Consider the following 13,385-nt stretch of genomic DNA (forward strand, 5'->3'; position numbering starts at 1 on the left):
TGTAATTATTTACATTTTGCAATTTAATAAAAAGAAAACAATTATTAAATGTGAGATTGCTGTTGAAAAGAAATATTTAAAAAGTGATAAATAAAAAGAATGTGCTTTTCTGTAGACACAATATAATATTCGGAGACGATTAAACGTGGAAAAGCAAAAATAGTGAGATTACATAAGGTTACATTAACTGTGTAAATTGTATAAAATCGTAAAATAAACTCGAATTATTGAAAAATTGACTACAGCGAGTGATGTTTTATTCTCACGTTACAAGTACTTGGTGAGATTACAAAAATAATGAAAATTGTAATTTTATCGAGCTAATGATGATACTAGCTCTTCCAACTTTGTCACTCATTCCTTATAAAAACTCCCCAGAGCCTAGTTTTTGTTATTAGGAAAACAAACTATAATTTCTAATTTTAGAAAGACCCCCCGTAAATGTGAGAAAGTGGAATGTAATATAGGTAGATGTTATTTGTAATTTTGCATATCTGAAAACATATTTCAGCAAAAACATATTTTTTAAACGAAGCAGTTATGCGTTAAATTAAAATTAAATATAACTTAAAAAGTGGTATTGGTGCACCAAACCGAATAGAAATAAGTAATTAAGTATGTACTAGTAATTTTTGATATTGCAAATTACAGCGAATTACCTACGAATCTTTTTTGGTTCTAGCGCAGTGTTTAAAGAATGGAAATTAAAATATGTTTTTGAAAAAAATTTAATTGAGAGTCCAATTTCGTAATCACATTACAATTTTTTTGGCGAGACACTGTATACAGGGTGTTTTTGAAATGCGTGCACAAATTTTAACCACGAGCTACTGGCTTCATGTAGAACTCGGAAAAAATATGTAAAAAATTCTATGTCAAAAAAGAGAATGACATTTATTTTTTGAGCTACATTTTTTTTATTGCTTTTAGTCTTCTACGTTGTCAAACAACCTCGTAGGTAAAATTTTGGCATATTTTAAAAATACACCCTGTATATCATATTTTATAAAACGTACACCAATGCGGTTTCCTTGTTTTAAAGCATATTTCCTATAGGTTACTTCGCATTGGCGTACATTTTATAAAACATCATATGCAAGGGTGTATTTTTAAAATGTGCCGAAATTTTACCTACAAGGTTGTAGGACAACGTAGAAAACTAAAAGCAATTTAAAAAAATTGTAGCTCAAAAAATAAATGTCATTTTATTTTTTGACAGAATTTTTTAAATATTTTTTTCGAGTTCTACATGAAGCCAGTAGCTCGTGATTAAAATATTTGCACAACTTTCAAATTCACCCTGTATATCTTTTTTTTACTTTGAAATCAATTTGATTTTTTTCTTGCCAAAATTTTCCTGCAAAACCAATCAAAATGCTACAAAGCGTTTAAATAAAATCTGTAGTTATCGGTAAAATGCGTTCGATATTTTTGTGCGACATTCCACCCGTGCAACTATCTCTCTTACACGTTCAAAAAACAAATGTGCCCATTTCTCTCTATTTTCAGGTCTCTATTTTTCTCCCCTCCGACCCTGTACGCATTAAGCTGGCGACACAACGCATACGTGTGGAACAATCATCATTATCCGTCCTCCTTCGTCGGATTTTGTCCCGGCCAGCGCAGGAAATGTAGATATTTAGAGCTAATGACTTGAAATAAAAATAAAGAGAGGCCGGGAAAAAAAGAGAATGTCTGATGCAGCAACCGTTAAGGCGACCACCGATCATCCGACTCTCTCGCTACCAGCTCCCACAAAAAACATCCGAAAAACAACATCAAAATGCAATAACGATAATCGGAAACGGAACGATCGACGACGCTGCCATCTACGACAGATCCGCTCGCGCAAACTAAAATCGACTCTTTGATTGACCCGCACGGACATCACTCACTTCCAAGATGCCCCGCTTGCCGCGGTGTTTTGTCCGGGGCCCGCAATCGCCCCGTCCCGGTTCTGGATTCGCATTAGTCGACTGGAGCGGCGCCGAGGGGCGCACCGGAAGTGACGGCACTGATGTCATGACAAATGAACCGGCGCCACCGTCGTCTTTTGTCCCCACCAGTCGGATCTTCCGGTTTCTATTTTTATTTTTCCCCCGAAAAGAGGAAAACCGAACGGGTCGAAACAAGTGCGAATCTTTTCGCCGAAACAAAACAAAAGCGAATTTGTCGATTCGCGAAATTTGTTCGGCGTTTTCTGCCGTTTCGCGAAAGATTCCGATGCGAATTCTTGGCTAGTCGATTATTTTTTATCGGCTCGTGTTTTATCGCCGTCCTCTTTCGCGGCCGTTCCATTCAAATGTCAATAATTCAGGTTTGACGGCAGTTAAAAGCCCGGCGGAAGAGTAGGCGCCGGACGGGCCAGGTCGCGACATCTGTGCCGAGATCGCCGAATTAACGCCGAATTTCTGTCAGCGGCGGCAACAAATTGTTGCCGTGGCAACGGTTTTCTTCTATCTTCAAAAACGCCAAACAAAAGCCAAGACTCGCCGCCCCCACCACCTGTCCGCGCCTCACCTCGCGCGTCCATTACGCGTCAATCACCCCCGTTTAATTGTGCAAAAAGAACCACCGGACACGCACAATTGTTTTGTTTTGTGGGCGTGGCCGATCGCTTCCCCACTATTGTCTCGATCGCGATTTTCGTTTGTTATGATAATTTGATTGTTTTTCGGACGAAGCCGGCTGCGATTTTTTCGTGGAAGTTCGCCGCGGCCTACTACGATTCCGAGACGACATCCTGGACAGACGTTTCGAACCACACAAGGAGCCAACGCAGGGAACGTAATTAACGGTAGCGTTGTCCTCCTCGGCCAATTAATTAAAGTTAAGATCGACGCTATCTTTATCTTGGGGATCTTTAAATGTGCCGACTCGATCAGATAATGGGCTCGATTATTTTTTTTCCTACTTGTTTTTTTTTTCTCGTACAACAGCAATTAATGTTAATGCAAACGTCAAAAGTGGACACCATCTGGACGTGTTTACGGGGTGGACCTGCCACTTGTTAATGAACAAATTCTAATCGACGACAGTGGCGCACGCAACCTTTTCCACTCCTGACATATACAAAGAGTGGCCCAAAATCTTTCCATATTTTACAGTTTTCACACACTGCATGCATCAGATTTTGTTCGTTTTTTAATGCGAAATTGTCTGCAGCGCTGGCGAATTCGTGTCGCCGCCGCCGCCGCCGCCGAGATGCGCCGGTGATAAGGCCGTAAATCTGTCCCGCGCCAACTGCGACCGTATTGCTGATCTCATCCGTCAGATAACGCCACAAGACGTAACCACTTTATATTATAATACGCCGCGTTGCGGATTTTAGAGCGTCTCCCCTGTGCAAATAGGTGTATCTGGGCGACAAACGAGGGTTGAGGTCGGCGGCGGCGGCACGCGCCGTCCCCGGATGTGTAAACACCGTCCGCTCCTCTGTCGTACATCTACATTGCTAATTGGGAACGAAAAGGTCCTTATTAAAACGGAAAGGGTGGCTTTTTTAGTCTTGCGGGGGTCGAACGAACGTATGGGGAATTTTAATGGTGTGGACTCACCTTGCTCTGGGTGGCGTAGTCGAGGGCGAGCATGCAGTCGTTGTAGCCGTTTTCGGTTTTGATTGTGGTGGCCATCGGTCCGCATAATTGGCCTAATTGACCGCCGACGCTGTCACGGTACCAAGGATACATCTTCGGATCTGGAAGAGAAGATGGAACAATTGTCACTTGACGGGTTAAACATCATCATCATATTATTTATCCGGTGGAAAGGTGGAATTGTCACCGGCGGGGGTGTCATTAACGTCAACGGACCCACATCCTCTTTCACCTTGTTTGGGTGGTTCGGACCAACACACTAGGTACACACAAAGATTATAAATAATTACTTTCTTTACTATTATTATTATTATTATTATTTTGTGTAGGTCTGCATATTCAAATTTATTAAGTATTGTTCTGTGATTGTTTTCTGTTAGACGATAAACGAATATTATTATGTTCTGACCCACCACGCGCCACCACCGTGATACGGCATTCAGGCCGGATTAATTACCATTACCAAATAATGATAAAATTCGTTATAAAAACTGATTGTAAGCGAAACTATCTTAACAATCATCTCCGAATTATCATTATTATTACATATTTTATTATATTTTGAATGAAGCATCAGAAACAAAAAAAAACGTTTCCTTTTCTCACTCTCAAGCAGGCGTTGAGGAGTCGATTGTGAACGCACCCCGGATTACAGATCACGGATCAGCTGTTTAAAACTAACCCCACTTTTCGCGTTGTTTGTGTTTTTAATATGCAGACTGACGAGTGGTGCGTTCACAATCGACTCTTCAACGCCTACTTTGAAATATCACATTAGAATGCAGATTAACTTGGAAAAAATATTCTATTCTTTTTTTAATTTCACAACATTCATCATGTTACGATTATTATTTATAAAATAAATTTTTTATTATTCTATTGAGTAATCTTATCCGAGGCAATGTTAAATAGGAATGTAATTTATCAAAGTTGGTGGAGGTTGGAAATAAGAAGAGCTGCCCACGGATATTCGATAGGACGCAGATCTGGATTATACGGTCTTGCACCGTTCTGTTGAAATACAAAATCGGGATTCGTTCTGTTCATTTTTTCAAAATTATGTAAAGGAGATTTGTTTATTCTTTCTTTTCTATTCCTTTTTATTGTAATTATTTATCATTGGAAAAAATACAAGAAACTGTATTAAAATTGGCATTTTGCTGAACGACGCAAAAAACTATTGAAAATAGTGTAGCAAAGTCGCAATTACCACACAATTATAAATATTACCTAAGTGTATGTATATCATTTTAATTAGAATAGCTTTTAGTTACCTTACTTTGAAAATATCAGCTGGGCTTATTATGTTGTCAAAAATATTTGTGATAAGATAATAGAAAAGTGTTTTATGGTTTTTTTGTTTAAATATTTAAGAGATTAATAATTGTGAATTGTGCAAAAATTTACATTTTGGAACATTTTGATTGTATTTTTTACCACAGATCGTTCGGTGGATTTCAAATGTTTCAAGTGAGCACAAAATATGTGAAGTCTTTGACTGCTAATTGTGCAAGATAATGCAAAACCTCACACTGGTCCATTATTGTGAACAATTCCTTACCACAACTTGATCGTAAGTGAAGGATCAATTGAAAAAAAAAAAACTGAACAAATAAAAATAATAATTTAAGTTAATGGACAATTAATTTTGCAATAATGCACACTCAAATTAAAATTTATTTTGGCGGTATTAAGAACGTCAAGGCTTGCTTGGGAAACAAACTTTCAACAAAAAAGTTATTCAGTGGTGATTCAAAGTTATTAATTTTATTTAACAAAATCTCTTTGAGCCAAAAAAAATGTTAACATTTTTGAACACTAATATGTAACAGACTACAAAAAAATTACAATATAATGACAGAACAAATAAAAGTGGTGATTACGCCATTAACTATATTCATTATATAATTATAATAAAGACTTATATTTAATTTTTAATTAAGCTTCTCACGTGTAAGTTGATAACATGGAAAAGAAAAGATTTCGTGCTCAGATATTTTGGTTGACTTTTATACAAAATAAGAAAATAAATAAGTAGAAAGAAAAAGGAGAGATAATTGCAAGGTTTTGAAAAAAAAAACCAGCCAGATGTACTTGCAGTAAAATTGCAGAAGCATTGGAAAGAGAAAGTTGAAAAAAAAATTGGTGAATAAATACATAGATAAGATATAAAAAGGAGATGTAAGATGTGTAAGAATAAAGGAACTTGACATAGCTAGGAGATTAAGGTTTGATGAAAGATAAAAACATTAGAGTTGATTATTTCCTTCATGTGTTTAGCAACGAATTGCGTGACAAATATTGACCAATCAAAACGAGAAAACAAAAAATAACCCGATAAAATTTCTCTAAAATGCACATGTCCAATAATCTGATAAAAAATGTCGGTACCTGATTTTTTGTTTTAAATTATTTTGAATAAAAAGGATTGGAAATAATGCGTTTGGTTTCATTCTATTCAGGAAATAATCAGCCGTATACTCCTCGTGCAAAATTTTAATATCGGAAATTTTTTTGCTAATGAACTCAAACATCCATAAATTATTCGGTCAGAAGACCAATTATTATCAAATAAAAGCCCTCGACTTCGTCTCGTGCTCTTATTTGCTAATAATTGGTCTTCTGACCTCATTTATGGATGTTTTCGTTCATTCCGATCAAAAATTTTGCACTTGGGATATAATATGTGATAAATTAAAAGAGTAAGAAAAATACAGACAAGAAGTATGAAATGAAAAGTATAGAATAAAAACAAGATAAAAGGTAAAAAGAAAAATGTGTAAGGAAAATGAAGAGATGAAAATTAAGTCCTGGATTCTGGAAAATAAGATGAGAACAAGAGATGAAAGTAAAAGAAAATGATTTAAAAACTTTTTTATCTTTGAAATTACTTCTCAGCTCTTTTAAGTGTCCAGATTTTAGGTAAAATTATGGCAGAAAGGAATTTATGATTTTAAGTTCCGAAAAACTTATTTAAATCAATTTGCGAAAGTAAAACATGTGTATTTTGGTTAAAAGAAAAACAAAAAAGAATGAATTTGAAATAATACATGCACAAAAAAAGAAAAGAATACAGAAATGATTGTTTTTCAACAAAACGAGCGATAGACAAGAAGACCAAAGTAAAAGCATTTGTATTCAAATGACGATGGAAAGAGAAAAACGAAAAGAAAAATGTAGGGACAAGAAAGATCAAGAATAAGGTCTAGCATGAAGAGAATGAAAGAAGAATGCCAAGAAAGAATTACAGCAAAAGACGTTGAAAACATGAATAAGAACTGCAAATAATGATACCGAAGGATGTAAAGAAAAAAAAATGACACGAAACGAAATCATCACTGCGGAAATTGCAAAGAAAAATGTATACGGTGTGATCAAAGTATTGTAAGTACAATAAAAAGAAAATAACAAAAGAAAAAACGAGTGACTTAAAAAATATATTATGAGAACATTTAATTAATTAAATGGTAACAGTACATAATGTACCAAGTGTCTATAAAAGAACGTAAGTGTGTAAAGAGTCCCGTGGCATTCTAACATTTTTAATTTTGGCCGCTCTGTAGCATATTGCGGTACGTATACCAAATAGAAAAACAGAGGTTATGTAAGCCCATTAGTGACAGGTTTATAATAAAGACTCTTGAAAGATGAAAAGTAATTAGAATATAACGGGCCTTCAAATAAATTTATATTTAGAGCAACCTATGGAAATTCAATTGTTTGCAACATTTTTCCAGTGTAGAAAATGACACAAGAAACGTCTGACATTTTAACGAAATAAAATTAGGTTAGAAAATATTTTTAATTTTTGTAGTGCATTCTCCACGGAATATGACAATATGAAATTGGGAAAAAGCTTACTATGTAACCTGTGTAACTCCGGAGAATAATTGGTTAAAAATTACTTTACGCTGTTAACAGAATGTTGCCTACGCCTACTCTAAATATATATTTATTTGAAGGCCCGATAGAAACACTGAGGAAAATCACAAACGAAACAACTAACAACTGACGCTAAGATTTAATAATTTGACATTTGACTGTTGACATCTGATCTGACAGCTTCAACGGGTCGACATAGTTCAACAGAATAAAATTATCGAGCCGCATAATTCCACAGAATTCTTGATATACCTACGTTCTTTTATAGACACTTTGTACAAACGACAGCGAAAAACACGAATGCGAGAAAGTAAGGTTAGGAAGTCGTATGTGGACGCTTCTCGCAAATATGTACATGTGTGAATAGGACTGTCAAAAAGCAAAGACGGTGGCGTCTGTTTATGGATTTAAATAAATATTCGTCGTTCGTTCATTCATTAAATTGTCTCATCAAATATCGTGATATGATTAATAATCGATGAAATGACTCGTGAAATTGGAGCAGCACATCCAGGACTCGGTTTCACTTATCATCCTCGATGATAATTATACCACTTGGTATATCATGGCTGATAATAAATATAATTAAGATGCAGGTCCATAATGTAAAAAGTACATTGAGTGGGGTATTTAAATAGAAGACAAGACTTGAAAAAGATTGATGAATTAGAAAAATGGATGGGAAATTTTAGCGTAGATTTTCCTTGTTTCGTAGGAGAAAATGAAGATTTCCCATGTTCCGAACAACGGTTTCTATTCGATTTGATCAAGATTTTCCAGCCAAATCTCAGATTAATCCGAGATCTAAAAATAGCATCTCAGGTCGAACGACCTCGACACGAAAACCATTTTTTGGGAAAATTTCGACGGCACGTCGCATATAGAGATAGATTTCGAGAAGGAAGCATCGACTCATCATGCAATCCTCGCCTCCGGCCGGAGCAATTCAACTAATAACAACCTTCGCAAGACGCACAGCTACCGTCTTCACAAGCCCCAAGTCACCTTCCTCGTGGTACCACTTTAGTCCAATTATTAAAATAACAAAAAACGTAGATAATCAGCCGATCGTTTAGCCATCATTCACTCGTTTTTTCTCATCGCCGTTAATAACCAATAAAGCTGTCAAATAAATTCCGCACCCGTTCTCGCCCGTAAAAGTGCAAGGGTGGGCCCGAACCCCTTCTCATGAATGAGCGTCTGCACGGCCGCAACAATGAATGGAATGCTCGGGAGCCGGCGACGGATCCCCTCGCACCTGACGGATGACCGGTCATTACCAAGCCGAAGAACAAAACGGAAAAAAAGAAGAAATGAAATGGATGAACGGATCGAAAAAAAAAACTACGACAAAAGAATAACAACCGGCGCATCGCCGCCGTCTCGGTAATCGTACATACTCGACCGAATTCTACTTGGAAAATAGCGTGCAACCGCATCGTTTCTTGTACGAACCCAGCAATCATCTTCAACGGACTCGTTAACACAATTGGATCGAGTGGTCGAATCTTATTACAGACACTCTATGTATAAAATAGCGCGAACGGTGTAATTGTCGAATTATTATTCGGGGATTGGGTCGCGGTTTCGACGGGTGCAGGGGCGGCGCCAGGGGGATTCAGAAGGATAAACGGGATGATCTACGTTACTATGTTTAACGGAGCTGACGGAAAAAGGTGACAAATATAAATTCTTAAGGGAAATGGAAACTTGTAAAATGTGATACCTGTTTAAAAAAGATCTAAGATGTTTTAACATAACGATGGTTCAAAATGTCTCATTGACCAATTGGAAAAATGCGTAATTCTAAATAAATAGGAATAAAATCTGAAAGATTTCCGCCACTTTAAAAATATTCCCAAAATTGGAAGTCCAAGTTTTCTTTTAAAGTGGCTTGAGAAACGGTTTTTATATTTTTTCAACTGAAAATTGGAAGTTCCAAATAAATAATCTTAAAAAGAAATAAGGCTCTGAAGATTGTTTTATCACTTTGAAAAATAGAAAAAATTCTTTATTTCAAGTGGTTTGGTAAATTATTGTCTCATTGAACAATTAGAAAAATGCGTAATTCTAAATAAATAGGAATAAAATCTGAAAGATAGTTCCGCCACTTTAAAAATATTTCTAAAATTGGAAAAGTCCAAGTTTTCTTTTAAAGTGGCTTGAGAAACGGTTTTTATATTTTTTCTACTGAAAATTGGAAGTTCCAAGTAAATAATCTTAAAAAGAAATAAGGCTCTGAAGATTGTTTTATCACTTTGAAAAATAGAAAAAATTCTTTATTTCAAGTGGTTTGGTAAATTATTGTCTCATTGATCTATTGGAAAAATGCGTAATTCTGAATAAATAGGAATAAGAGTAAATTCTGAAAGATAGTTGCGCCACTTTAAAAATATTTCCAAAATTGGAAAAGTCCAAGTTTTCTTTTAAAGGGGCTTGAGAAACGGTTTTTATATTTTTTCTACTGAAAATTGGAAGTTCCAAATAAATAATCTTAAAAAGAAATAAGGCTCTGAAGATTGTTTTATCACTTTGAAAAATAGAAAAAATTCTTTATTTCAAGTGGTTTGGTAAATTATTGTCTCATTGACCAGTTGGAAAAATGCGTAATTCTAAATAAATAGGAATAAAATCTGAAAGATAGTTCCGCCTCTTTAAAAATATTCCCAAAATTGGAAAAGTCCAAGTTTTCTTTTAAAGTGGCTTGAGAAACGGTTTTTATATTTTTTCTACTGAAAATTGGAAGTTCCAAGTAAATAATCTTAAAAAGAAATAAGGCTCTGAAGATTGTTTGATCACTTTGAAAAATAGAAAAAATTCTTTATTTCAACTGGTTTGGTAAATTATTGTCTCATTGATCTATTGGAAAAATGCGTAATTCTGAATAAATAGGAATACCTACGAGTAAAATCTGAAAGATAGTTCCGCCACTTTAAAAATATTCCCAAATTTTTTTTGGTAAATCATTTTCTTATTCGAACAAGTGTGGTAAAATTCACGGAAGGACTCAACGGTAGGCTGTGATATCTACTAGATCACTAAAAAATTTCTACTTCGTTACTTTCGAATCTACAACTTCAAAGTTATACCTTTGGCCTCATTTATTTCTAGCACTTCAAAGATATTTCCAAAAAATAGAAAAAAATCAAGTGATTCTTTTAAAGTGATTTAAAAAATAAGTTTCATATACAACGTGTGCATGATCTACAGGATGTTCCAAGATAAAAACAGTTCAACGATAATTTGTTAACTGGTGTACTAGAAGAATTACGAAAACATTAAAAAAAAAAAACAATCTTTGTGTCTTTTGAAGCTATAAGAACTAAGTAAGTTATGCTTTTGACCTCATTTATTTCTGACACAAAAACTATTTCCAAAAATAGAAAAATTCAAGTTTTCCTTTTCAAACGAGTTGATAAACAGTTTTTTCTATTCTAAATAAATAGGTAATCTTAGACAGGAGTAAGGTTCAAAAGACTGTTGTATCATTTCGAAAATAATTTCAAAAATAGAAAAAAATTCAACTCTTCCTTATAAGTGGTTCGATAAAGAATATTCTTATTCCAGTATGTGCATGAGCTACAGGTGTTCCAAAATCAATTGAACAACTTATCAGTACACTGTTAATTGGTACGAAATCACCGAAAGAATGTAAAAAAAAATCCAACTCCGTCAGTTTCGAAACTACAAGACTGCAAAAGTATACTTGGAAGTATTCAAAAGCTTTTGAAAGCTAATGGAATAACAATTTTGAATCATTATAATCAATAAATCTGCGCCATTTAAGCATTTCCAATAAATCAGAAACACATGGCAACATTGCATCTGAATTCACAAATAAATTAATCCAACGTAAATGACTCAAAACCAAAATTGCTTTAAAAAATGCGCAATGTCATCGTGACTGTTAAAAAAATCTTGCTGTCAATGTCGTCTTGTTACTCCTCTTCATTTCAAGATTTACCCTAATTTCCACCGCCTCTTGCATTTTGAAAATCCTTTTTTATGATTCGTACTTATTGTTTCTTCTTTTTTTGTTATTTGGTTCACAAGTTTTGTGATTCTGAGTCGCTCTATCTTTGGCTTACGTTAAAATGTTCCAAATAATGACATGCATCTGGTGAAAATGTAAAAGCAATGCTACCGGTGCTGCTAGAGTTCATCGTAACAGGTACCCGTTAAAAAGAGGTCCATGCAGTGATGTTTTTGGAAGACTGAATGGAAGAAAAACAGAAAGCGTTGCACTACCGGAGCATATAGATGTCCTACAAAGACTAATTAATCAACAGGATTTTCGAAATGCCGAGGAGAAGATGAGTACCGCAAACCAAATAAAAGAAAGATTTAATAAAGTATAAGAAGAAACTTTTTCAAAGACCATAAAAAATATTAGTTTTAAATTAACATTAAAATTAATTAGTATAGGTTTCAGTTTCTTTTAACAGCCACAAGAAAAATAAATATTTTGATCTAAAGTAAGCATTTCAAGTAGGAATTCATTTTTATCATTTTTTTTTCTTTCTTTTCTGTTAAATGATAATGAACTGAAACTTGACAGAGTAGACAGGATTTTTATTGTATTAAACAGTATCACAATAACTGAAACCAGTTCTATAATAACGATAGTACAATTTTTTTTTGCCAACCATCACAAAATTCTCCAGAATTTTAAAATTCTTACTTTTGATCTAAAAACAGCTCAAAAGGAGCAAAATATAAAAAATAACATATTACATGTGTTTAATAAGAGGTATTGTCGCACTTGCTTCTTTGGAGCACTCCTCGCTTCGCTCGTCGTTCCACAAACACGCGCGTGCGCCAATACCCTTCTTATTAAATTTATATAATATGTAATATCTTATTTTATCATTTAAAAAAACTGGTCGTTTCCTTTTTTTTGGCAGTTTTCTGATGATGACAGAATGTCGAGCACAAATTTTGAAACATAGCTTCACTCCACTTTACGTCAAAACACCCCTCCAAGAGCGTTAGTGGAAGTGCTCTCCATGCCCACCTTCGGAAAAAAGTGCAAATGGGAATAGAGAAATGGGCTTTCAAGGGTATATCGTGGACAAGAGTTTAACACGAGAAAAAAATCTTCATTCGACTCCTCGCAAGTTTGTGTCTTCTTATCCTGACGACATTCCAAGATACTATTACAAATGCCATGTATTCTTCTTTCGCATTTTTTTTTGACTAATTATCTCGTTCATAAATTAAATTCCGAATTTGAACGTTTCAATTTAAAAATTGTTACTTTTTTGATTTCAAAACTGTAAAATATTCAAAATCAACCAAAAACATACTTTGGATCACACGAGCCTTGCCAGATCTCTTACGAATTAAGAAAAACTGGTTGGAAAATGTTTCTACTTTCTTAATACAAATTTTTGGACTAATTTAAAAAGTTTAAGTGAAAGGTTGAATTATGTATTTTTGTTTCTTTGCCTCTTGTTTCTAAAATGGTACTTATAAATTTCAAAAAAACTCGTGAAAGTGGTGGTTTGACAACTGCTAATCGTTAATAGGAATACCTTATTTGGGACACTCTGTATATATGACAGGATGCAATAGTATAACAAATAACAGTATTCTTGGTCTAATAGCTAGACTAAGCTACAAAGGAAAAGAAAAATTTCCAAGGAGAATGAATATCAATATGTATTAAATTTTTTGTGGGTCAAAAAATATACAAAATATAAAAATAATCAGTAGGTACGTTTTTATACTTTTCCTTTGATGATTGTATAAAAAAAATTGAAAATTTGAAAAGGCGAAAGATCAACACAACTTAAAAAAGACCCTATTTAGGAAATGCCAAGTAAAGTGTTGCCAGCAGGATCTGATAAGATTAGAACAATTGTAAACAGAGACCAATTTCCACTTCCTCCCGCATCAGTTTCGCGC

At 34.5% G+C, this 13,385-nt stretch overlaps 1 protein-coding gene across 3 annotated transcripts in view; it reads right to left on the minus strand.

Moving 5' to 3' along the window:
* Positions 1–13,385, minus strand: part of LOC138128967 (zinc finger protein rotund-like) — a 198,797-nt gene that overhangs the window by 109,821 nt on the left and 75,591 nt on the right. For all 3 annotated transcript variants that reach the window (XM_069045219.1, XM_069045221.1, XM_069045220.1), the window contains exon 2: positions 3,558–3,697. In XM_069045219.1, coding sequence (XP_068901320.1) covers positions 3,558–3,697 — 140 coding nt within the window. The remainder of the gene's footprint in view (positions 1–3,557; positions 3,698–13,385) is intronic.

Source organism: Tenebrio molitor, chromosome 4 (genome assembly GCF_963966145.1).
Source record: "Tenebrio molitor chromosome 4, icTenMoli1.1, whole genome shotgun sequence".
Lineage (NCBI taxonomy): Eukaryota > Metazoa > Arthropoda > Insecta > Coleoptera > Tenebrionidae > Tenebrio > Tenebrio molitor.